This window comes from Leptonychotes weddellii, chromosome 1 (assembly GCF_054177405.1).
Source record: "Leptonychotes weddellii isolate Sample4059 chromosome 1, ASM5417740v2, whole genome shotgun sequence".
Lineage (NCBI taxonomy): Eukaryota > Metazoa > Chordata > Mammalia > Carnivora > Phocidae > Leptonychotes > Leptonychotes weddellii.
The window spans coordinates 8,130,648-8,156,537 of NC_138369.1; the positions used below are offsets into that span (position 1 = coordinate 8,130,648).

The 25,890-nt window shown below is 58.3% G+C and overlaps 1 protein-coding gene across 1 annotated transcript in view; it reads right to left on the reverse strand.

The window, feature by feature from the left end:
• The window catches only part of RFX1 (regulatory factor X1), a 31,257-nt gene that overhangs the window by 4,426 nt on the left and 941 nt on the right, over positions 1-25,890 (reverse strand). Inside the window, exons 2-13 of the mRNA XM_081805430.1 lie at positions 18,548-18,901; positions 11,576-11,685; positions 11,271-11,354; positions 10,467-10,574; positions 9,377-9,493; positions 8,177-8,272; positions 6,508-6,602; positions 3,388-3,766; positions 1,661-1,842; positions 584-703; positions 381-496; positions 5-150 (exon numbers count right to left, since the gene is read on the reverse strand). Coding sequence (XP_081661556.1) covers positions 5-150; positions 381-496; positions 584-703; positions 1,661-1,842; positions 3,388-3,766; positions 6,508-6,602; positions 8,177-8,272; positions 9,377-9,493; positions 10,467-10,574; positions 11,271-11,354; positions 11,576-11,685; positions 18,548-18,854 — 1,860 coding nt within the window. The 5' untranslated portion in view covers positions 18,855-18,901. The remainder of the gene's footprint in view (positions 1-4; positions 151-380; positions 497-583; positions 704-1,660; positions 1,843-3,387; positions 3,767-6,507; positions 6,603-8,176; positions 8,273-9,376; positions 9,494-10,466; positions 10,575-11,270; positions 11,355-11,575; positions 11,686-18,547; positions 18,902-25,890) is intronic.

Here is a 25,890-nt window from a genome sequence, read left to right on the forward strand (position 1 = left end):
TCGCCCCTGCCCACTCACCCAGCTGCCCTACCTCACAGTGTTCCCGGTACAGGACCTGAAAGGCCTTGATATCCCCAGGCCCGATGCCCTCGGGGAGCACTTTGCCCTGGAGGTCAAGCTCTGAGAAGTCAGGGAGACTCCTTGAGGCATCTGGAGGCAGGAGGGGACACCATGAGGCCCTTTATCCTCCACCTGCCTGCCCCCCCCAAGGCTCTCCCTGGGATCTTATCAAGTTGTCAGCACTTTCCTCCCAAGCGGGGGTCTGCCCTGGGCAGTGGGGAATGAGGAGGCTCTGGGAAGGCAGATGGAACCACCTGCACGCTCTCCAGAGGCCTCAGACCCCGGCCCGGATGCCGCCCCATGGGCCAGGGCGTTCTCACCCAGGAACTGCTGGTACTGCTGGACCTGGGCGCTGATGTCGGACAGCCCGGTGGCCTGCTGTGGCCCCACGGCCACACCGTTGGTCATGCCCTCCATCTTCTGGATGGGCTTGAGCCTGGAGAAGGGGTGGGGTTGGGGCACTGAGACAGGCCAGCACGCCCCTCCCCGCCCGCCAGCACAGGGTCCGGCCCCATCCTCCTACCTCTGCTTCTGCGAGAAGGGCTGGCCCCGCATGGCCATGTGCTGCTGGTCCTCCATCAGCCGCAGCAGGGGCGAGCTGGCTTTGATGCGCAGGCCGTAGTAGTGGTATTTGGAGTTGCCCCTGAGAGGGAGGCAGAGGCTGAGAGCTGGGCTGGGGGGCCTCCAGTTGTCCACTGGGGACCTTCACATCACCCCTGCTTCCCCCTGCCTGGAGGCCAAACAGCCTGGGGCAAGACCCATGTTCCACGGAGCCAGGGGGTGCTGTGCTGGGGAAGGGCAGGGGCTGTGGGTACCAACTGAGTTCTGAGAAGACAGGGCCAGCATCTGGGGCACTCCTCGACCTCCGATCCTGGCACGGGGCAGGAATCACCAAGTACTTGTTGACTACTAGTTGCAACAACTTGCCAGGCCCTGTTCTGAGCACTTAGCATAAGCAAATGCCCGTGTTCCTTATCCCCGTCCTATGAAGGGTGCTCCTGGCACCCTCCGGGGACAGAGGAAGAAACTGTGGCACAGACAGACACAGTACTTTGCCCACGGGTTATGCATGTGTAAGTGAATGAGGGGACGCTTAAGCCGGGAACTGGACCCGAGAGAGGAGCAGGGCTCACCCCACGGAGGTGTGAGGGTTGCAAAGGAGAAGAAGGGAAGGGTGGGTTCAGGGGAAGGCCCCTTGTTCCTTCCCACATGAATTCAGACTTGAAGGCGCTGATTAAAGCACCGACAGTGTGCAGCTCCCGCACTCTCAAGGTATGTGCATCTCGGCACTGGGAGCCAGATCAGCAACAAGAGAAGCAACACAAAAGGCATGTGGGACAGTGCTCCGCGGTAAGGAGGGAAAGCAAGCAGGGAAGGGGGTGGTGGGGAGTGTCAGGGAGGTGGCAGGTGGGAAGGCTTCAGTTTCGGTTAAGGGGGCCAGGGGGCATTGGAGTAAGGAACCGGGGAAAAGCGCAGGAAGGAGAAGGCAGAGCTGGCGCAAAGGCCCTGGGGTGGGTGTGCGTGTGTGTCAGAGGCAGGGGCCAGTGGGGCTAGAGCAGAGTGAGTCACGGCCCTGGAGAACTTGGGGTGGGTGGCCCACCTGGTGCCAAGCCGCCGGGTGCGCAGGCCCATGAAGACAGAGCGGATGAGCTTGCCGAAGGAGGCGGCGTTGACGGGCTCCAGCTTCTGCTCCTGGCAGTGCAGCAGGTAGTGACAGTAGAGCGTGCTCCGCGGCAGGCTCACCCCCTCTGCTGTTTCGTAGTTGTCCAGGAGCCACTGAACCTGCAGCCGCACCAGGGACAGACAGCACCAAGAGTCACTGCAGTTTCTCGGGGGCTCCCTGCGAAGGGCTCTCTGTACCTATTTCCAACTGTGATCCTGACAGCACGGCGGGGGGGATGGGACTAAACCTCATTGAATTCTCTAGAACCACACCGTCCAGTGGAGTTGCCACCAACCACATACAGGTATTTAATTTATACTGAGTGGAAGAAGCCAATGTCAAAAGGTCATGTGGAGGATGATTCATAGAACATTCTCAGAATGACAGCATTATAGAAACGGGGAGCGGATTCATGGTTGCTGGGGGTTAGGGATGCCGGGAGGGAGCAGGGCGGAGGTTACTATGAAGGGACAGCAGGAGGGCGATCTTTGAGGCAATGGAACAGTTCTGCATCTTGACCGTAGTGGTGGTTTCCCAAATGCATACCCGTGATAAAAAGATATAAGTAGACAGCCACACTGTAGCAAACCCAGTTTCCTGGTTCGAGACTGTACTGCAGTGGGGTAACCGGGTTGGGGGGGGCGGCCATAGGATCTCCCTGTACTATTTTTGCAACTTCCTATGAATCTATGATTATATCAAAATAGTTTAAAGAAAAACAAACGCGGGCGCCTGCTCTCCCTCTCCCACCCTCCCTGCTTGTGTTCCCTCTCTCGCTGTCTCTAAAAAAAAAAGAAAGAAAGAAAAACAAACGCAACTCAGTTCCTTGGTGACTCCAGCCACATTTTAGGTGCTCACTAGCCACATGTGGCCAGAGGCCTCTACATTGAACAGCACAGACGGAATATTTCCATCACTGGAAAATGTTCTACAGCACAGCACTGTTCTAGTGAACCATGTTTGCAAACTTCGGGTAAGGACGCGTTACGGGGTCATGAAATCAGTTAGGTGGGTCACAGCCAGCATTTAAAAAAATAGACTAGAAGCCGGCCTGCATGGGTGTATAAGGGAGGGTCTGCCTGCTTTCCGAGAAAGCTTCTGTCTTGATTATGTAGTCCAGGATGTGTTGCTAGGTCAAAGGGAGGTAGTTAAAATCACCCCAGACCCCAAGCTCCAAGAGGACAAGGACCGCCACGGGACCACCCGGCCCTGACCCGTCCACAGTCACAGAGCCAGCGAGGGGCCCTCCCCAAGCGACTGCATACAGCCCATGTCTGGGCAGAGAGAGGTCATCTCGCTGCCTTCCGGATGCACAAAGAACCTTGCTCAGGGCAGCTCCCCCCATGCTGGTGCCCGCCTCTCCCACCCCTTGCTCCATACCCACCATCCTCAGTTTTATACAGTCACAGGAGACAAGCCCCTTGGGGCACTGCTCTAACAGCTTCATGCATGTGAGCTGAGGCCCAGAGAGGCTGAGTAACTTGTCTGAGGCTACCCAGCGAGGATCTGATCCCAGAATATCTGCATCTGAGGACTCTGGTGCCACAGTTACGGTGGCTGACGGTGGCGACTGACCACGCCCACCCCACCGCCCTCCCCTCCTCCTCCCTCAGCCCCCCCTCCTCCCACTGCGGGCCTCTGCTGGGGCCGGAGGTGGTACTTACAGTGGCTGGCGAGGCACGGGTGGTGTGGGAGTAGGACTGGCTGGCACTGCCCAGCATGTAGCCGCCCTGGATCACATAGGTGCCCGCTCCGCCGCCGCCGCCGCCGCCCCCCCCGCCGCCGCCGCCCCCGCCGCCGCCGCCTCCGCCGCCGCCCCCGCCGCCGCCGCCGCCGCTGTTGCTGGCCCCAGCCCCGCTGCTGGTGGAGCTGCCGACCACCTGGCCGCCGGACACGTACATGGGCACGGAGCCGCTGCTGGCCACCGCCTGGGAGGTGGCGGGCGTGCTGACCTGGGCGGCGGTGCCCGCGGCCTCGTAGTAGCTGGCGCCCGCGGTCTGGGTGTACAGCGGCGTCTCCGGGTAGGGGTAGGTACTGGAGCGGCTGGGACAGAAGCAGAGGGAGGAGTGAGAGGGCCAGGGGTCTGACGGAGGGGGCTCCTGCGGGGCGGGGGGGCGGGGAGCGGCAGCCCCGGGGCAGCCAACAGTCAGCCAGCTATGCGGGACCAGGCACCCCCCTCCCCAGGGCCTGGTGCGGCACAATTTCTCATTTAATCGTCCAAGTGGCCCCTGGCATGGGAGTCCACATGTCAGATGGGAAGAAGCCAAGACGGAGCGGCAAGGTCACTCGGAACAGGCCCCACACTTCAGTCAATCCAAGAAAAAAAGACTGAGTACCTACTGATGCTGGACACTGTTCTAGGCACTGCAGAGCCAGCGGTGGGTAAGACAGAGGAGGCCCTGCCCGGGGGTTAACGTGGTGGTGGGGAAGCCAGAGGAGAAGCAAGCACGAAGGTCAGTCAAGGGCACTGCAGAAGGTGGGCCGTGCCCAGGTGGTAAATGAGGCAGGAAGAGGGTGCTGGAGAAGGGGAGGGGGTTTCTATTTCTGCATCCAGTGGCCCCCCGGGGAGCCACTCAGCGATGACTTTTGGAGTGTAGAGGCATGTCCCTTTGAGGCAGCGACATATCGTGCCCTGCAGCCTTCTCAGGCCATCCCAGGACCTGAGTCAGAGGATGCAGGCATGAGGCTGAGGTCGTCACAAGAGAGGGAAAATGGGGCCATCTTTAGAGGAATGTTAAGTGAAAGGTGACAGGATCCTATGGACAGGTGACAGAGAAAGAGGAAGGTCCTGCCAAAGAAGAAGCTCCAGAACATTCTGTCAGGTGAATGGAAGAGGTGGGGGAAAGTAAGGATGGCGAAAAGTAAGGATCCAGACAAAAGTAAAGATTTCCGGAAGAGGGGGGAGATGAGGCCCCATTTCATATGTCCGTCTGCTTCCGTGGCGGTGGAGGCCCCTTGGAGGGTGGCAGGTGTCGCACAAGACATCGTAGGGCACAGTTTTGATTTCAGAGCCCTCTTGACATATTAGTGACTAAAAATAACATCAAATGTTAAAAATCCCAAAAGGAAGCAAGGCCTGCCTCAGAAGGCACCGTTGGAAGTCTCCTGAAGGAAGCAGGGGAGGGAGGCAGCAAAGAGAGGATGGGGGGTGGGGGTGGGGGGGAATGGCGGGAGGCGTGGTCACCGAGGTGAGCCCCCTGCCTGATGGACACCAAGATGCAGCTCTTGAGCGAAGCACCCTGGTCCACGTGACCGTAAGTGGCAGGGAGCAGCACCAGGCAGGGACCACAGCTGGCCCGGCCCAGCCCAGCGCCCCACATGCGACAGGTGCTCCAAAAATGTGGCTTCGGTAACTATCTGCTGAATGACTGACTGAATGTGTGCGTCTCTGGACACCGCCTGGACAGAGCCAAGGACAGAGGAGCAGGGCCTGTGGCTTTGGCCAGGGTGGGAACCCAGGCTGCCGAAGGGCTGGGAACCCAGTAAAAATCCACCACAAGAGAGAGACAGAAGACACAACGCCGCTAACGACTTCGCACGGCGGAAGAATCTGACGGCAGTGATGGGCTACGTGCGATCACACATCCTAATCACGGAGGGAAGAATTCAAACAGAAGCAAAGGACAGTGCTACCGGGGGAGGCACAAGGAGCCGGCATGGCACCACAAGGCCGGGGCTTGTGCCTCAGCTCTGCTTCTAACACCCCTGGAGGCCCTAGGGGGCCGCACTCTTTTCCGGAATGCCCTCTGTGCTCCCCACCCACTCTGGCCAACTGCAAGGCTAAGAGACTGGCAACACCGGAAATACATCAACAGAACTATGAGGTAGCTGGATGCCATGGACCATGACTCAGGTGCCAGGGTCATGCCCCCTGGGATCTGCCACAGCATCATGACCCAGGGACCGAGATGCTCTAGGAGCGAATCCCCAGCATCATGCCCACATGGGACAGGGATGGGGATGTAAGAAAAAAAACCAACAACAGACAAATGTAAAGAAAACCAATGAAAACTTCCAAAAATTAAAACAACAATCACTTAATCCTGGAATTATTACTACGGACAATGGGAGGGGGAAGGTGGTGTGCGGAGGGTTCTGGACAAGAGGGAGCCAGAGCTGGCTCGAGGGCAGGCCTGGGGTGTGGCATCTGCCCGGTGTGTGTGTGTGCAGCAGGGAGCAGGGGTCACCCCAGGACGACTGGCTACGTCGTCCATGCTCCATCTGCACAGTGGGGCACCACGCAGCCGTTAAACAGGGTGACTGGGGGCCGTCAGAGAAACTCGCAAGAGTGTCAACATACACAGCTGGGGTAAGAAATAAGGGACAGAACACTCTGCCTGTTTCTGCACAAAAAAGGGGGTAGTTTCTATTCTCAGAGTATCTCTGGGAGGAAACAAGGAAACAGGTCACAGCACCCCCTTTGGAGCAGGGTTGGGGTCGGCAGTGAAGATTTCCTTTTCACTGTTTAACATTCCCTCTTACTTAAAAAATTCTGTCTTGTAAAAATTAAGTTTTCTTTTTCCTTTTCTAAAAACCAGGCCCATCTGACTCCAAAGCCCTAACTGATACTGGGATGCCTTTCCCAAGCTGTGAGGGTCCCCTCTGCTTTGCCCCTGCCAGATGGCTGCTGGCTATCCTTGGGAAGCACCCACCACCTGCCACCCGAGGCCTTGAAGTCTGGCTGGTCTGCTTGGGGCTCGGACTCAGGCCTCAAGTCCTAGCAGGGTCCTGGGCAGACCTAGGTCTCACCTCCTGTCCCCTCCCGCAGCCCTCTGCCCACTCACATCGCACTGGCCGTGTAGCTGGCGTCACCGCCCTCCACATACTGCACTTGGCTGGAGTACACGTGTGGGACAGGCACCTGCTGGAGCTGCTGCACCTGGTGTGGGGGGAGGGCACACAGAAGGTCAGGGGTGGGCCCACTCCTCTGCCTCTGTCCCTAAAGGGCCGGTGGCTGTCCAAGCTCACAAGGACGCCTGGCTCCCCGGCTGGAAGGTTGCATTTCTGGGCTTTCTGGACACATCCTGGACAGGGCCAGGGGTCAGAGGCCCAAGGGCTGCAGTCTCGGCCAGGGCTGGGAATCGGGCGAAGCTGTGTCAGGAGAAGCCAAGACTCTGTGCTTAGGCTGGGGACAGCAAGAGTGGGGCCTGAGGTGAGGAGGGCTGAGGGACCCCAGAGTCCTACTGCGGGTGTGAACGTTGGATCCCAGGAGTAGAGCCAACCACTGGGACAAGGCTGTCGCTAAAGCTAAAGTTAAAGCCTGAAACTACGTACAAACAGGGCCTCGCGGGTGGAGCCTGCATCAAGGGAAGGATCCCTGTCTGCAGGGGCGCGGCCTGGAAACTAAGTACAGGATGTTAGGGGCGGAGTCAGAGGTCAGGGGTGGGGCCCCGGTTTGGGGGACGGAACCTGGAATGACTGACAGGGCCTCAGGGGCGGGGCCTGAGTTTCCCACCCCATCCCCCCACCCGTCTGTGGGAGCGGAGCCTGGGACCTGGAACCCGCCTTGGGGGTGGGGGTGGGGTCAGAGGCGGGTCCCCAGACTGGCCGGGCCGAGGTGCGGGGGAGGGGGCTTCAGGGCTTGCAGGGCCTGACGGGCAGCCCGGGGCCGGGCGCGGGCCGGGGCCGGCGGATCCCGCCCCCGCCCGCCCGATGCCCCCCGCCCGTACGTCCGCCACCTACTTTGAGGGCCGTGGCGGCCGTGCCGAACACTAGCACCTGGGGGACTCTCTGGATCCTGACCCTCTGGTCGGGGCTGGCTCGGGCCGGGAGCCCGGGCAGTGGCTCGAAGACCACTTTCTGCTGCGGCAGGAGCAGGTGCGGGGGCAGCACGCCCACCAGCTCCACCCACTGCTCGGCGCCCGGCTCGTAATGGGGCGGCGGCGGCTCGGGGCTGCCTAGCTGCGGGACCTCGCCGCTGCATGCGGGCGGGAGCGGCGGCAGCTCCGGGGCCAGCGCGCTCGGCCGGGGCCCGGGCGTGCGTGGCCGGGGCGGCGGCTCCGGCGGCGGCGTGGGCCGGGGCTCCTGCTGCTCTGCCTTCCTAGCGGGAAACTGACTGCCTGAGCTCTGGAGGACAAACAGAGACACTGGGGGGTCACCGGGGGCGGCCGCGGGCGGGGCGCCAGGCCTCCGCCGCCCAGCCCACCGGGTCGCTGAGCTCACCAGCAACCCGACAGGTCTCCCACCCGGTGTCTCTGGGAGGGGAGAATCCAGATCCCTCTCTTAGCAAAACCTGGGCCCTTGAACTGACAGGTGCCCGGGGGTGGGGAAAGTGGGAAGGCTCCAAGACCGAGTCTGCAGCCCACAGCCCCAGGTGGAGCCTGGAGCGGGGCTGAGGCCCTCGAGGATCCCCAGCTCCATTCCCTCCCCGCGGCCTGAAGGGCCTGCACCCCTCCCCAGCCCAGCCCGGGCCCAGTCCCAGTTTGCCCAGAGGCAGGTGGAGGAGGCACGCACCTCTTGAGCCACGTGAACTGGCGGGAGCCCCTGCACTGTGAGCTGCTGCACGGGGCCAGCTTTGGGCGCCTGTGGAGTGGCTTGGACCACGGACCTCTGAGGAGGGAAAAGGCAGGTCAGACTGTGGTGACCGTGGTGCCCCTGGTGGCCCACCCATCCCCGAGTCTCCCCCACCCCATGCCCACAGGAACCCATGTAAGCGTCAGGGTAGCCTGGTGAGAAAGAAGCCACCATTCTGCAGCTTTTCCCTGCCCGCCCTTTTAGATTCATCGCTATGTTCACTCTGGGCACCCAGTTACCCATGTGAACAGAGGCTCATCAAAGTGAGGCCAACAGGAAGTGTCAGAACTGAAGTTGAACTTGGGTCTGAGTGAGGGAGTCCTTGCTGTCCCCCCTTGCTCTCTCCATGGGTTATCCCACACCCCCACATCCATGGTGCTGCGGAGATCCTGATATCACCCTCAGGGCACACAGTGAAGGACAGATGCTGGGGTGGGGTGGGGGGCTGGTGCTGAGTGGTGGATTAGAACTCAAACCCAGGCCTGGATGGTCCGAGGGTCTGTGGTACGCAGCAGGAACATCTGTGAATCCTTCAGAGTGACGTTTCTGCTTTCCTTTAGGGGAAGAGTCTATGGCTTTCATCTGGTTTTCCAAGGAGTTTGGAACCCCGCAACTGGAGTGATAACAACCAGATGGCAGACACCCCTTGCCACTTCACCTGCTCCAACTGCCATCACTGACAGCTCAGAGCAATAGCCTCTGGGGGTCCCCAGAATCCACCCTGTAGTCTGAGGAAGAGTCTCTGCCCCTCCCAAAGGCTGGCCATGGATTTGGAGCTTGGGCCTCCCCCTGAGCTCCTTAGGGGTAAGCCAGGACTTGGCCTTGGGGCTTCCTCCAGGCAACTGGGCCCAAAGAGGCCAGGTTGTTTCTCAGAGTTTTCAGCGCCTGTCCAGCACCCGTGAGGACCAGATTTCATCCCCCAGCAGCCCCGACCACCCTGCCCCCAGGCTCCCAGGGCAGAAGCCATTATTTAGACAAGGATGCTGAGTCTGGAGTGAGGAAGAGGCGCTTGCCAAAGGCCCGGGGGGCCTGCTGAGGCTGTACCCCCATCTGCTTGGCTCCCACAGACAGTCAAGGACGCTGCAGAGGCTGCCTGGCCAGGACCCCTTGCCCCAGCCACTGCCCGCCTTGGCCTGGCACCTCTTGGGTGACGGGGACACTCTGCTGAACGCCATGGACCTGCAGCTGCTGTGGCACTGTGCCCGTGGGGGCCCCAGCCGTCTTGCTGGAGGAGCTGTTGGCCTGCACCGGTGACCGCTGCAAGGGAAGGAGACACGGGGGCGTCGTCTGGGCACCCAGGCCCTGACAAAACCCTTTTCAGGAGGACTCTCCCAAGAGCTGTTTGGGGAGGGTGGCAGGCCGTAGAGGTCTCAACCTCCTAGGTTGGTAACCGGCCGAATCCCATGAACCCGAATGCCTAGTCCCTGCCCCGATCGCTCCCAGGCAAAGCTGGGGATCCGGCCCAGAGGTACTGGTAGGGGGACCCATCCTCCCCAGCGAAGATGGCCTCAGCTCAGAGGTCACCCGTTGCCTCCACAATCAGAGAGACTGCAGCCCTGAGGTGAGGAGGGTTAGGTGAGGGAATCCCCACTTAACAGATGAGGTTGCTAAAGCACAGATGGGAAGGGACGTCCCAAGGCCACACAGCTGAGTGGTAGCGCCAGGCACTGACCCCAGACTGGCTACAGGTCCCTGTTGGCTCTGGGCCATGCTGTGGCACTTCGTATCATTAGCTGTTTTACACATAGAAAACACTGGGCTCAGAAGGCCCCACGGGCCTGGCCAGAGTCCCCCAGGAAGAACGGCTGAGCTGGGGGTCTGACCCCAAGCTCCTGATGCTGCCACCCATGCTCCCAGCCACCCATGGCCTGCTTGCCTCCAACACCCTCGTTGGTGTCGGGGGGCAGGTCCCCAGAACCCACCCTTGTAGTCTGAGGAAGAGCCTCTACCAGCCCTAAGCGGGGCTGGGGGGCCTCCTTTCCTTCCTGGGATACAGAGTCCTGAAGTGGAGCTGTGAGGCCCATCTCAACCTGGGGGGAAGCTACCTCCTCCTCCTGGAGCCAGCGGGGCCATGAATCAGGCAGCCAAGCTACCCAACCTGGGCTGAACAAGGACTCTGGAGGAGCAAGTGGGCTTGGGGGGCAGGGACCCCTCCAAGTATACTCTGGGGGTACATGGCCAACCTGGGGAGAGAGGTTCAGGGAGGGCAGCTGATGGGGCCACGACCTACCTCAGGGGGCGAGTGCACCTGCTGGGGGCCATGCACCGTCAGGGAAACCTGGCCACCCTTGCCGCCTGGGGCTGTGCTCTGCACCACCAGACGCTGCGTGGGGAGAGCCTAGAGCCAGGAGGGAAAAGGACCACAGTTGACTCACAGCAGCCCGCCCGGCTTTCCTGAGCATCTGGCACCGTACCAGGCGATGTCCTAGTGCCACACACCTGTTAGCTCCCGGAACTGCCCCAACAGTCCCAGTACAGCACTGACACCAACCCCACTTCACAGACGGTGACAGAGAGACTCAGGATGGCCAGAGTCCTCGCCCGAGGTCCTGGAACCAGCAAGTGGCAGAGCGAGGGTCTGTGTCCAGGGAGCCTGGCTCCACAGGCCACGCAGAATCGGCTCCCACCCTTGAAGCCTGACAGGACTTTGCCCCGTTCTGTGCTGAGCCCCCCCACCCTGCTCACAGCCTTCTGGGGAACAGACCACTGCCACGCACTCAGTCCCTGTGCTAGCTACGGGCTCCTGGCTCCTAACTGGCAGGGGTTCTCTGCTTTGAGACACGGGCTGGACCTGAAAGTCACCTTCCTTACTGCAACTCCTCAGTTGTGTCTATTAAGAGAACTCATGCAGGTGGTCCTTCCCCGATGGGCCCTGACTGCCATGGTCTCACTCGCTGGAGGCAGCAGGCGCGGAGGCCCCCAGACGGAGCCTATGTCCTTGCTGCTGGTGAGGGCAGATCTGAGCAGGCCACAGGGAGTTGGCTGTGCCCCCTGGGGGAGGCTGTGAGGGCTGGGCCGGGTGTGGCAGCCTTACCTGCTGGGGCACTGGGATGTTGGTGAGCTGGAGGGGTGACACGTGGCCCGGCTTGGCCTGCACGCTCGTCTGGACCAGCAGACGCTGTAGGGGCAAGGAGTAAGGACCTGAGCCACGCCGGCTTCCCCGGGGAGGCCTGGCCCAGGTGGGTGGAGGGTGGCTGAAGTGAACAGCGTGGTAAGAACATGGGAGCAGACGGCTCTGGCAGCGGGGCAGGACGGGAGGCCAAGTTCCCATGGCCACGGTCACCGCTGCCCCTCTCATGTACCCTCCCAACCCGCCCCCCGGGGAGGAGTGTGTCCTACCTGCTGGGTGCCCTGCACCTGCTGAACCACCTGAGTGGGAACTCCGGTCTGGCTGGCTGTGGAGCCTGGGCTGGCCTCCGATACAGTCTCACTGGCCCGCATAGCGCCTTCTGGAGGAGGGGTCACTGGGTCAGCTCTGCCTGCTGTCCCCACCCCCACCCTGAACCTGAGCCCGAGCCCATGAGAATGGACGGTGGAGCCTGAAGTGGATCCCTGACAGGGCCGGGCCTCTCCAACAATCCTGCCTGCCTCCTGGCCGGCCCTGACACTGCCCACTGGGGTGAGCCATAAGGCCCTAGGATCCTTGACATGCAGAAGCAGCCCCACCCCACCCCACCACTCCTCGTCCCAAAGCCAGACCAGAAGGGGTGACTGAGGAGCAGATGCAGCAGAGGCCCGGAGGGCTGGATCCCTTTTCCCAACAGATAGGATTTGTGGAACTGGCCTCCTACCCTGGGGTCTCAGCAGCCCTAGAAGGACCATGATGCTGGGGCCACCTTCCTCAAGATGACTCCTGGCTTCCCAGGAATAGAAGGTGGTCAGAAGAGTGACCCTAGAAGGCCTTGCCAGCCTGTGGCCAAGCACCCCCTCCCTCTCCACTGTCCCAGCTTCCCTGTCCTCAGTGGGACGGGGGCAGGAAGGGGCTGGGAGGGGGGCAGGCAGGTACTCACGCTGACAGGCAGCCGAGAAGAGGCAATCGTAGAACATGGTGCCCCTACCCCCCTCCTGCCCCCGTCTATCTAGGGGAACCTGCCCCACACTCCTCACTCCTTGCCCACCTCTTTGGGAACAGCAGGGTGCGTGGGCGGCTTTATACCCGCAACCTTGGGGAGCTAATCCCCCCGGTGGATGCAGAGCTCCCCGGCTGCCCTCTTGGAATAAACACTCTCCTCTGAACAGGCACGGCCGAAGCAGGGCCTTCTCTGGGCTGGGGCCTTGCTATGAAGTCAGGAGGGAGGCTGGTACCCGGAGATGCTATTGGGCGGGCACAGGTCAAGTTTCATGCACATCTCACTGAGTGATTAACAAGGGAGCTGAGAAGGGGAGAGGCACAGAGGGCAAGTGTCCCTGAGAGATGCTGGATGGGAGGCCCCCCACCCCAGCCAGGACACCATTCATCCTGCCCCTTCCGTGTGTCCTGGCTTGCTCCCAGCAGTTCCAGAGGCCAGGCTGGGGCTGTGGGGAGCATATGTGCCTGCCCTTCCTCCAATGTGCTACCAGGAGCCAAGGTCCCAGTGCCACCTCCTGGGGGGTCCCCTGGCAGGACAGTAGGGTGGTGGGCAAGGAGTAATAGGAGTGACTAGAGTGCTTCCAGGGCCCCAGCTGCTGTGCTAGGGTCTTCCTGGGTAGCTGGAGACAGAAGGAACTTTTATTACCCCCGTTATCGGATAAGGCAAGAGACTGGGAGAGAGGAAGTGATCTGCCCAGCTGGGAACTGACAAGCCAGGATGCTGGCCCATTATCTGTGCCCACATAAACCTCACATTGCGCATGGAATCTAGAGCTTCAGGTCATGCTTGGGCTGACACCCCAAGGGCAGTGGTGAACAGTAAGGTGAGGATCTATGGGAACGCTGTAAGGACCAGAGCATCCTCACCCTCCAAAGTGAGGAGCTGGGCCTCAGCTATGTGGGGACACAGGGAGAGGGGCCTGGCCAGGGCAGAAGGGCAGTCCCAGGTAGATGCAAGAATCTCAGGGACCAAGTCCGGGTCAGAGCTCATGAATGTGTTATGTACTGGGTGTAGGGGGAGTGGTGGCCAGATGCGGGAGGTGGTGTTGGGGGAAGCCTCCCATTGGCCACATGTGGGACAGGCATTGGAACCACCTCAGGCCTACTTGGCCAGCTGCCTCCGCAGCCAATTCCAGGAGACACCATTTCCTACGTTTGGCTAGAATCTTCCCTTGCACCCACTTAGGCTTCTGTGAGCAGTGAGGGAGGTAGCCCTCACTGAGATGGGCCCCTGGGGAGAAACCTGAGAAAGCCCTAAGTCACATGAGGGGCCCCAGCACACCTGGGTGTCTGTGGGACACAGGGAGCCAGGCCCAGCCCAAGGAATGGCACCCAATTGCGGCAGCCTCGGGCAGGTTTTGCCTAGTTCAGGGTGGGCAGTGAGTGGGGGGCTGGCCCCAGCTACCTCCTAGGCCCAGAGGCTCAGATGAAAACACCAAGGCTGATCCTTCCGTCAGTGGGACCCTTAGTATTTGGGAGGCCTGGGGACCTGCTGAGATCAGGGATCTGCCTGGGATGGGGAAGCCCCAGGAAACAGTCTGGGATGGCCCTCAAGGCTCGGATCCCCACATCTGCCAGGCATGCCGGGCTGTACCATGAGGATAAGCAGGTGAGATTCCAGAGTCTACCATCTGGATGAGAGGCTTCCTGTGTGTGTGTCCCTGTCTACCCGTGTCTTGCCCTTGCTCTGTGTGTGTGTGTGTGTGTGTGTGTGTGTGTGTGTGTTGGGGGTTGGGGTATGAAGTCTGCGAGCCTCTGCATCTGTCTGTCTGCCTTCTCCATGCTGGGCATGTGCATGAGACCAGGGAGGGCCCCAGTCTCAAGTCTGTAGTCAGGAAGTGGCAGCTGATTTCCTGTCCCTCAATCTGATGAGCATCTCTTCCTCCCTGGGCCCTGCACTTCCCCACTGAGACCCGCTCACATCTCCAATGCTGTGAGCTATGAGGGGGAAGACTGAGAGAAGCCCGAGAGGCCTGATTACGAGCTGGGACCCTACTCCTCACGGATGATGGGCGGGGCAGTCTGGCTCCCTCCCTCCTGATCCTTTGTTCCTGGAGGTGACTTCAGTCCGGGGCTCCTGAGGGGGGCCTGTGCGTCCTGGGTCCCTTGTCTGTCCTAACCTTGGTTTCCCCATCTGTGCTTGAAGATGCTGACAAACACCCCCCGCCCCCATCTCTCTCACGGACACAAGCCGTGCTGGACTCGCAAAGACTCCAAGTGTGAGAGAAGCAGGGAAGGAAGGCTGGCCCCAGACGCTCCTTGAGCCCAGCCCTGTCAGCTGCGGGCAGGCTTGGTTTCACCTTCCTGGGGGTGGCTGCCAGGACCCACAGTGCCCTCCTTACACCTCGAGTGTCGGGCGAGAGGCTGGCAGACTGTGAGGACAGGGACTTCCGATCTAGAGGGCTGTTGCTGAGCAGGGAAACTTGAGCTGCCTTCCCATCACCTCCACAGACACCTCAGGGCAGAGACCACAGGGATTGGGCTGGACGAGCTGCCTGTGGTGTCTTCTCAGCCAGTTTCTAGCCTGGGCTCCAGGTTGGGTCCAGCCCCTCCCCCCACCACCACCCCCCGCCCATCTCCTCCCTGCGTCTCCCTGGGTCCCTGGTCAGCTCAGATTGCTCTGCTCTGGAGGAGCCCCAGGCGCCTTGCCGCAGCCTTTACTGGTCTCAGGTACCTCCCCGACCCCCGCCACGCCTGGGACGGGCTCAAGTGGCCCAAAGGCCACCCTTAGATGGAAAGGGACACTAACCCAGGAGAGGGTCATGGAGAAGCGCTGGGAAATCACTGCAAGGGGATGGGGGAGGGGTCAATGGGGCAGCAAGTAGAGAGACCGGTGCAGCCAACCCCCTCTTCCTCAGAACAGATTGAGGAAGCATCACCCAGTCACCCTCCGGGGGACAGCCTCACTGCCACCAGAACAGGGAGCAGCAGGGAAAAGTCCCCAGGACCCCTGTGAAAGACCATCAAGGTGCCACAAGACCAAAGAAGGAATCCGAGAGTCACACCAGCAGGCCATTCACTGCAGCCCACCCCCACAGAGCAGCCCCACAGTGCAATGGGGGATCGGGGCGGGGGCGGCGGGGGACAAAGGCCTTGGCCTGTAAGCACCAGGGACTGCCTGGGCATGCACCAGGAAGAGCTGGAGAGGCTGAGGGGGAGCGAGGAATGTGCCAGGAGTTGGGGTACTCTGGGGCCTGGAGCCATGTGCCTTTTCCAGACCCTTGCCCTGAGGACCCCGGCCCCCCCAAAGCAGCCAAAGCCAGCGCCCGGGAGGTCGAGGGCCAATCGGATGCCCTGTAGGCTGGCCAAAGTCCTCTAGCCAGTGCAGGCAAGGCCTCCCACCTGCTCCTAGCTGCCCAGGGCCGACAGACTGGGAGGGCTGTGATGGGTCAGGCCAGCCTTCGCGTGGGCGTTCATGCCACAGAGACTCAGTATACAGAGCCCTGCCCTCAGGGACAAGGGGATGGACATCACTGCGCTCGTCATCACTTCAGGTGATAATGAGTGTTAAGAAGAAAAACAAAGCAAAGTGAGGACACAGGGAGTGAGCAGTGGAGGTGGGGAGGTGTGGGCATCAGGGAGGTGGCATTGAACCGACACCAGAACACAAGGGACGAGCCACCAGGAGGTCTGGGACGGGAGTGCTCCAGGCAGAGGGCACCGCGAGTGCAAAGACCTGCGGGCCAGACTGAGCCTTGTGGGTTTTGGAGCTGCGGGAAGGCCAGTAGGGCTGGAGCAGGTGTGGGAGGGGGCGGGGGGGCGGGGGGCGCTGGGAGGCTGGCGGGCCTCCCAGACCAGAGTTGGGAGGCCAGGAAATTGTCAGCAGGGGGGATACAGGAAGTGTGGAGTTTTTAAAGCCCTTCCCTTGTGGGAGGGGCCACAGGGGGCCAGCTCTCCTCAGATGAGAAAGCCAAGGTCAGGGCTTCTCAGAGCGTGTCCCCAGGGCCACCTGCCTCAGAATCTTCTGGGTTGAACTGGGTTGTGATGGGCTCCCTCTTGGTCGCTGCGGGGGTGGACTGTGACCGGCGAGGGCAGAGGCTGGACCAGGGTAGGGGCCGTGGAGGTGGGAGAGGCGGTGGGTTCTGGCAGCATGTAGGAGATGGAGCCAAGAGGTCTTGCTCAAGAATGGGTAGGACAGGAATCCATGCTGACCCAGGACTGGGGGTGGTATTTATTAGGATGAAGAAGTCTCAAAAGAGGGTGGACCGGATGAGGGGAAAATCCAGGGTTCCATTTGGCCATGCTGGCTTGAGAGGCCCATTCAATCCTGAGCAGATGGGTCAAAGGTGGCTGGGGTTCAGGGCGATAGCCCAGGGCACAGGCCACAATGCGGGCATGTTGTTAGCACCAAGGGGGCAGGGAAAGCTGAGACAGTGGAACAGGCCACCATGAAGGGAAATGAGGAGGAAGCAGCAAAGGGGGCGGAGAAGGGAGGCAGGGAAGTGGGTAGAGACTGGGGCAGGGGGCGGTTCTGGGAGGAAGGGGACCAGTGTGTCAGGCGCTTCCCAGGGCTGGAGGAAGAGGAGTACCAAGAGTGACCAGCAGGCGGACAAGATGGGGGCTGTGGGTGACTCCGACTGGGGTGCTGGGTGGGGGGAAGGCAGAGGCAACAGAGGGGAGAGCACCAGTTAAGGAAGGGAGGGTGAATCCTTCAAGGAATTCTGACTTAAAAGGAAGTGAAAACGGGGGCAGCAGCTGAAGGGGTACGGGAACTGAGATTTCTGATTAAATCAGGAACTGTTTCATCTCTGCAGGCTGGTGGGAAAGATTTGTAAAGAGAGGGACCAAGCGACGAGGCCCTGGAGGGGATGGCCTGGGATTCGCAGCGCCAGTGGCTGCAGACAACCCTGGGAGCTGTGAGGCTGGCTCGGGGGAGGTGGGATCCTTCTTGATATGTGGTGGCACCTGTCCCCAGTGAGGTAGGCAGTGAGGTCAGGGGTAAGGAGTGCAGAATGAGACAAGACGATGGAGGTGGGGGTGGGTTTCTTGCGGCGGCGGGGAGGGGGGGCATGCTGGTGAGAAAACCTAGCAGGATAACTGGGCAGTGCTGGGAACCCGCAGGAGACCCAGGCTACGTCCATGGCTGGGGTTCTCAGTGTCGCTCTCACGTGACATCCCTCCAGACGAGTCCCTGTGGTAAAGCGTCACCACCCTGAGCCCTCTCTGGGGACCTCCACACTGCCAGGAGCCTAAAGGATGCTGCTCAGGGCCCCGCCTATACCTGTTCTGGTCCCTTGGGGCCATGTCAGTTGCCATGTGTCACTCTATATTGTCCTATCTTCCTAAACCCAGTCTTGACCTGCCCCTTTCACAGCCTCCCAAGATGCCTTTATGATTCCCATCCCTTCCTTATTTTCCACTCTGGAAGGATTGGGCAGGGGGAGGGAGGGGTTCACCACATCCTCCCTCCTCCACTGAGCACACTGGAAACCACAAATGATGCCCAGTCCTGGTCTGAGCTCCGCCTTCTCAGGGGAATGACTACCTGCCCTGACCCTCTGCTCCCAGTTCCTTCTGCTCGGCCCGTCTCCATCCTGGAGGGAACTGGGGCATGGGGAAGATGGTCTAGGCAAGAATCACAGGTGCCACGACCTGAGCCCCCTGGTCACTTTCTCCACGGCCATAAGGGCAGACCACAGTGAGAAACAGAGGTCCTTGGCCACATGATCACGAAATTGCCCAACCAACGGCCTCCCTCAGCCCCTGGGTCCTGCCAGAACCAAAAAGGTTACACCTCCGGGGAGGCCTCCCAGCTGACCTCCCTGAAATGCCTCCGTGAACACCTCACATGTATCCCCTGAGCTCACGAAGCTGTTACCAGCCCTCTGTGGATGAGGAAACAGGCTGAACCGGTGAGAAACAAGGCCAGGCCAGGAGGGCAGCGGCCAGGTGCTCACCCTCCAGCTCCAAGAGATGTTTGCGAACTTTAAGTCCACCACCCAGTCCTTTCCTCAAATGGCAGTTGACTTGGGGACAGAGACAGAAACAGCCCTATGAGCTGCCCTGGTGGGAAGGAGTTTAGGTGGACAGAAGCCTCATTGCTTGGCTTGACGACTCCTTCCCCAGAAACACCCCCCAAGTCCCACCGGGGAACCCCAGCAAGTTTGAAAGCTGCTGTGGTGACAGGCACAGACAGAGTTTCAGTCACTGTGCCCCCCGCGCACATCCAGGATGCCGGGCTCCCCAAACTCCTCTCCGAGTTGTTCGCGGAGCACCCTGGCTGCGAGCGCATGTCCACTTACCGGAGACAGTGACCACGATGTACTGCTGGGACGCCGGGGACGGGGTGGGTGCGCCGGCCGGCTGCGGGGGCGTGGGGGTGGCCGGGAGCTCCGTCACGTACTGCTTCTGGCTGCCTGGGGGCTGTGCCTGGGGCTGGGGGCTCTGCAACTCAGTGACATATTGGGGCTGGGGGGTAGCAGCGGTGGCAGGCGGCTGGGGGGGCTGGGGCGCCGCTGGGGGCGGCGGCGGTGGCTGGGGCGGGGCCTGTGGTGGCTGGGATGGTTGCGGGGCTGCCTGTAGCTCAGTAACGTACGCTGGTGTTGCCATGCCAACAGTGGGGAAAATGATAATAAATAAGGCTTTTTTTTTTCTTCCTTGGGAAGAAGAAGAGGAGGAGGGAAACAGAAAAAAAACAAAAGAAGGAAAAACAAGAATTAATCCACAAGCAGAGGAAACCAGGGACAGTTCCTGGCTCCCTAGAGACACGTTTAGGTTCCTCACTAACTTAATTAAATCCTGAGGCTGGTGGCCAGATACAATGAACCCATCACTGCAGGGGAACTGGTTATGGACTGAGGCTGGTCTACGCCTCTTCCATTCACCCCTGTTCAGGACTTCTGCCTTCTTCCTTCCCAGCCCCTGGTGCCTGGGGGACCCCTGCGTCAAGGGGGGGGCCGGGGAGGGTGGGGTCAAATGGTGCATTTCTCCTGAGGGCTCCTGCAGACCGGGCACTGTGCTGAGTGCTTTCTCTACATTATTTCATTTTAAACTTTGCAACAACCGTGTCTGGGTTTGAGTTTGCTCTGCCAGATGAAGAGCTGAGGCTCAGAGAGGTTGAGGAGCTTGCCCCAGGCCACACAGCAGGCTGAGGCTGAATCCTGGGCATTCTGAGCACTTGAGTAGTTGGCTAACTGCTGGAAGGTAAAGTCTGGGGAAAGCGGTCTCCAGGCCAGCCTGTCCCAGTTCCTTACATGCCTGCTATCTTGGCTGGGATTCTTGGCTGAGGATCATTCCCAGTGGGGTGCCAGAAAGGGGAAGGTGTTTGAGTCCAAAAAGCCCTTAGAGCAGCCTGTGGCCTCAGGGGCTTTCAGGCCTGAACGGACCATACTGGGTTACGACACCAGATGGGGGCTCATCACAGGAAGAGTGCCGGTCTCAGTCCAGGGGCCCTGGGCTGAGAGCGGGCCCTGGCCACAGAATGGGGCCGGTCCAACCAGGCAGAGGCAGCTTTTCTGGCTGCTCAAGGGTCGTGCTCCCTCTCCCAGGTACTGGGCTAGGCACCCCGTCCCTCTTGCTGAGCTCTGTCCCTTCTAGCTCACGGCCCCCTTCCCCGTGCTAAGCGCCACCCTCCCTCTCACCCGGCCCCGCCTCATCAGAAGATGAGCAAATGTTTCCCCGCTGCCCACACTAATGGGTGCCATCCCCAACTCCCGAGCGTCTGAGGACGGCGGAAGAAACACTAGAGTGGTGAAGAGGCGGAGCTCCAGCCCCCATACCTCCATGGCCCCTGCCTGGCCCAGGGAAGTATTTGAGTTGGACCTGCCTGCGGTCGGTCGCCTGTGACGCTCACGGGCACTCCAGGCCACTGAACCAGAGGCTCTTCTGCACTAACCCTGGGGCACCTGTGCGCCATCGCGCGCCAGCAGGCGGCCCTCCAGCCACTGGTGACCGAGAGTGGGATTTGCAAGCGGAAGGGGGTGGGAGAAGCAACTGCTGCTGGTTGACCAGAAGCCCCAGGAGCGTCTGCTGTGCTCACCTCTGCACAGCAGCCCCGTGCGGGAGGAACCACCACGGCCAGCTTACAGATGAGCAAAACCACGTGAAGGGTGCCCAGCAACTGGTAAGAAGAGGACTTGAACCCAGGTCTCTCTGACCTCCAGATGTATGCTCTTAGCCCCGAGCCCTACTCAGGGAGCCAGGCACGGGGCTTGTTTATTTCTCATACTCAGTAGGTAGCATCTTCCCTGTTTTTCAGACCAGGAGACCTGGGCCCTACCCACAGAGATTAAACACCTGCCACACACAAGAAAAAGTCGCTCTCCCCCAGCCTGTGCCCTCCCAAACTCCCTCCTGCCAGCATCAGAGGGGCTGCCTCCTGGGGGCTCCTCACACCACTGGGTCCAAACTCTGGCCCAGTGTAGGGGCTGGGGTCACCGCAGCTGACTGCTGTCCGTCTGCCTGGTGTCAGACCCACCTCAACATAAACCCTGACCTGTCTCTTCATTCGCAGACACATTACTGACCTTCCTCTGGGCCTCAGTTTCCCCACCTGTACTGGGGATGATGAGGACACCAATTCATAGGGCTGCCGTAACGATCTGACAAGACAAGCCCAGGACCCAGTAAGCACTGGGATGTGGAAGCCTCTATTATCTTGTCACTGAACAAATACCGGTGCCAAGTGGAGATGGAGAAGGGTGGGGGCAGGAGAGACACACACATTCCTCAGGCTCTTAGAAGGAGGTGCCCAGGGGGAATCCAACCCTGGTGTTCATCAGTATCATCTGGGGAGCTAGTTAAATGCAGGTTCCTGGGCACCAGTGCCCAGGGAGTCTGGGATGGTCCCAGAGTCTGCTGTTTGAGCTAACTCTCCTTTGGGATGATTCTGAGCCCGTTGGCCCTGGGAGAACTCTCTGAGAAACCCTGGCCTGGGCTTTCTGGGCCCTAGCAGAGCTTGCTCCTATGGTACCTCCCGCAAGGAAAGGGCTTTTTTTTTTAAGGATTTTATTTATTTATTTGACAGAGAGAGACACAGTGAGAAAGGGAACACAGGCAGGGGGAGAGGGAGAAGCAGGCTTCCCACAGAGCAGAGGGCCCGACGCGGGGCTCGATCCCAGGACCCTGGGATCATGACCCGAGCCAAAGGCAGGCACTTAACAACGGAGCCATGCAGGCGCCCCAGGAAAGGGCTTTAAAAGCTCCACACTTGCAGGGTGCTTTCTCCTCCTTGAGGTGCAAAGCCCACAGGCCCCATTCCTTCCACTCAGGGGCAGGGGAAGGAGGTGACAGCGAAGGCTGAAAGGCCAAGCTTGAAAAGGTGAAGGGAAGATTAATGAAACAGTTAAACCCACTTCTCTATTGGAGGCCTTCTCAGCACCGTCATTGTCAATCTCTAGGAAGGGCAATACAGGATACCAAGTGTCCCACAATTATTCGTCGACCAGGGAGCCCTTTTCTTTCCATTTGTGGATGACTAGGACAAGCAGAGCTCTGCAGGGTGCTCTCTAGAGAGAAATAAGTCACAAATATAAACAGCATGAGATCCCTTCCTTTACAGAGCAGGGCACATGAAACAAGGGAATCGCTCAGCAAATCTGTTCCTTGGCAATGAAACTGCCAAGAAAAGCACCAATGGCTGCACCTAACTTCAAAGCCAACAGCTGTTTTTGGAGAATGTTTGAATCAATTACCTCAGGTCAGGGGCCAGCAAACTTCTGTAAAGGGCCACAGCCAACATTTTTGGCTTTGAGGGCAGACACCCTCTGTTGCAACTACTCAACTCTGCCACTGCACTGTGACAGCAGCCATAGATAATATTTAAACAAACGAGCATGGCTATGTGCTAATAAAACTTTATTTATAGACACCGAGATTTGAATTTCATATAGTATCACATGTCCTGACATTTTATTCGGGCCACAAAATTTTCTTCTTGTAATTTCTTCCCCAATCATTTAAAAGCATAAAAAATCATGCAAATTCACAGGCCATGCAAAACCAGGTGATAGCCATAGTTTGCTGACTTCTGGTTTGGATTCCAGATTCTATAACCAAATGGTTTACGTCTTGGAAAGGCCCTCCTAAGAAAATGGAAAGAAGGGGCGCCTGGGTGGCTCAGACGGTTAAGCATCTGCCTTTGGCTCAGGTCATGATCCCAGGGTCCTGGGATCGAGTCCCACATTGGGCTCCTGACTCAACAGGGAGTCTGCTTCTTCCTCTCCCTCTGCCTCTCCCACTGCTCATGCTCTCTCTCTCTCTCTGTATCTCTGTGTCTCAAATGAATAAATAAAATCTTTAAAAAAAAAAAAAGAAAATGGAAAGAAAACTCCCTTTCCTCATCTGTAGAATGGCTTTGATGAGGAACTTGCTGGGAACAGGGAAAATAAATATAAGGATGTGGGTTTCCTTCATCTTCTATATACAGTTAGTTTTTAAGACTTCTCAATGATTCCTTCAAAATAGATCCTAAGGAGGTATTACACTTCTCTCCACATTTATCAACACCCTTCTACTCTGAGATGTCTTCATCTCTTGCCTGGACCCCTGCAACACCCTCATTACTGGCTCCTAGCTCCACTCTTGCCTCGATAGTCCTTAAGATCCTTTGAGGGTGCCTAGGTGGCTCAGTTGGTTGAGCATCTGCTTTTGGTTCGGGTCATGAACCCAGGGTCCTGGGATCGAGCCCCATGCTGGGCTCCCTGCTCAGCAGGGAGTCTGTTTCTCCCTCTATCCCTCCCCCCTCCCCCCGCTTGTGCTCCTGCTCTCTCTCTCTCTCTCAAATAAATAAAATCTTTAAAAAAAAAAAGTAAGATCCTTTGAAAGCACAAATCCTATCTTGTCACCCCTCTATTCAGAAGGCTCCATGGCTCTTATCACAGAGATGAAATAAAATCCAGAGCCCTTCCCAAGCGTTATGGGGCCTTGAGGTCCTTCCTATCTCACTTTGAATGTTCTAGTCAAACTGGCTCTTGCTCCTAGAATGCTCCAGACCTCCTCCTGCCTCAGGACCTTTGCACCAGACTCTTCCACCTGACTGACATGTTCTCCTCACCTCTACCCCCATTCTCCACTGCTGGCTGCTTCTTATCATTCAGATCTCAGCTTATATGTCACCTTCTTGGGTCTCGAGTGTGCTCTCCTCCCCCAACCCCAAGCACTCTGAAGCACATACTCCTGTTTTGTTTTCTTCCTGGCCCTGTCTTTCCTTGTCTGTTTATTTTCTTATTCATAGTTCCCTTTCCCTCCATGACCAGAAATGCAAGCTCCCCAAGAGCAGAGACCCAGCCTGCCTTGCCCATCTCTGCATCTCCAGCTCTGAGAATGGGCACACAGTACGGCCTGCCTTGCCCATCACCTTACCTCCAGCTCCCTAGACAGGTACATAGTACAGGCTCAACTTTTACTGTCAAATACGTGTCCACACGCCAGGAGCACACTACTCGTGAGCGTCAAAGGCCAGTTTGAGTCTACCAATTGTGAACAAGTTCCTGCTTCCTGCCTCTGCCAGCAGCAGGCTTATGGCAGCAGGGGCGGGCGATGCCCCCTGGTCCAGAATGGGCTCCCCAGCCCAAGAAGAGTACTAGGCACTGTGCAGTTGCTATCTGCAGGCTGTGTCCCTGGGGGAGTCCGCCTGGCCCATCCCCGAGCTATTGAGATGTGTATGGGGAGGGAAAGGCAAGGACTTCAGCTCCAGAGACACCATTCCCACGACACCCACACCCCTGGCTCACCCAGCTGCCTCCTGGAAGCCTTGGAGCTGAGTCTGGGCCCAGGCCCAGGAGAATTTTTCTTTTTGGCTACTCTCCTAAAGCGGCAGAAAGGCTATTCAGGAGCAAGGGGAATGGCATTTTCTCACTAGAAATTGGAGTCCTGGTATCCAGCTTCCTGGGATCTCTGTCATCTCTGTCATCAGCCCACACAGCCCAGCAAGTGAGTCAACCTTTAAAGCCACTAGGCTCTCGCCCAATTCAAAATGATAAAAATAAATGCAAGTGGTGTAATTCAGAGGGCTGAGCAGGAAGGGCCAATCATGAGAATAACAATGGCAGCTAACAGAGTTTGAGCAATTACTAGGTATCTGATGCTCAACATGTATTCTTCTTTTTTTTTTTTAAAGATTTTATTTATTTATTTGAGAGAGAGAATGAGAGAGAACACATGAGAGGGGATAGGGTCAGAGGACGAGGCAGACTCCCTGCCGAGCAGGGAGCCCGATGCGGGACTTGATCCCGGGACTCCAGGATCATAACCTGAGCCGAAGGCAGTCGCTCAACCAACTGAGCCACCCAGGCACCCCCAACATGTATTCTTTTACAGGATCCATAACACAGCAATATGAGCTTAAAATTATTACCAATGATCACTGCCCCTAGCTTAGGGGAAACTGAGGTCCAGAGTAGTAAACTAACACATCCACAGGCACAGCTAGAAAACAGGTGATTGTTTCCAAAAGCAAACCAAACCAGCGCTCTCTACCCTCGTCAAAAGAGCCCTCTGGGCTTGGGCCCTTCAAATATAAAAGTTATGGTGGGGGAGAGACAGTTAACAAGACTAGATGATCAGTAACATCACCTTCCGCTCAAAGTTTGCCTTTCCAACAGGTGGTAATGATCTTTCAGGCAGACTTGGTATTTCCAGATTTGTACTGAAAACTAATCTCTGTCCTCCCTAACTTTCAAAGGGGTCCTGCCACCTCTCAAAGAGGACCAGGTCTAGAAAAAGTCCCTGAAGAAGTGAGACCCACCCCCCCAACCTTATCTCAAATTCTTGAAAGCTTTAGGAGAGCCTGAAACAATCCTTCTCCTTGAAGTTTATTGATTTGAAAAGAAAACGGCTGCAATTTGCACACCACCACTCTGCTCTGCTGATGCCAAGCTCCAAAGCAAGACAGAGAATAAACAAAGTGGACTTGGCCCAGCTGGCTGTTTGAAAAAAATAAATTCTTTCCCAAGCTGGCAGATCTTGTTGCCCCGCAAAGCACAGACACTCAGATTCTCCTGTAACAAACATGGAACACTTCCCTTTCCCTCTGATCTTGATGTCCCGCTCCTGCCCACGTGGCTCTGGAGGCTGGTACCTCCTCAGTGACATGTGACCCAGTTGACACCAACTTGACTGACACAAAAACATGTGTCTGGCCAAGAGAAGCAGCTTAAGAAATCTAAGAAACTTCCTCGGGCGCCATTTGCTTCCCGTTCCCAGAAAGGGAGACTGTGATGGGTAGAATGGTTAGAAATCATCCCAGCTCCAGAAACAAGTCCTCTGCCCAGGGACAACACCAGATCTAAGAGAGCAGCCCACAGAAAAGCAATCAAGTTTCTGTTCTGTCTCGAGTCACCCGAGATCACCCCTCCCTGCCATGGGCTCTGATTTCTGCACACCAAATCCTCCCGGCTAAAGCCATACTCCCAGCCCACAGCTTCTCCATGAAACTTTGACTCCCTTTGCCTTCTCTCAGAGAGAAGAAGGCAGATTTAGGAGCAGACAGCAGTGCTGAAATCAAGATTAGTTAACTGTTTTATCAAACCGCATTCAAAAACAGCACATGGGGTAGTTCAAAGATGAGCCCTAGAGAAAGTTCGAAGATGAGCCCTAGAGAAATTCCTGAAAGGAGTTAGGAGTCCCTGAAATGCAGAAAAGGGAC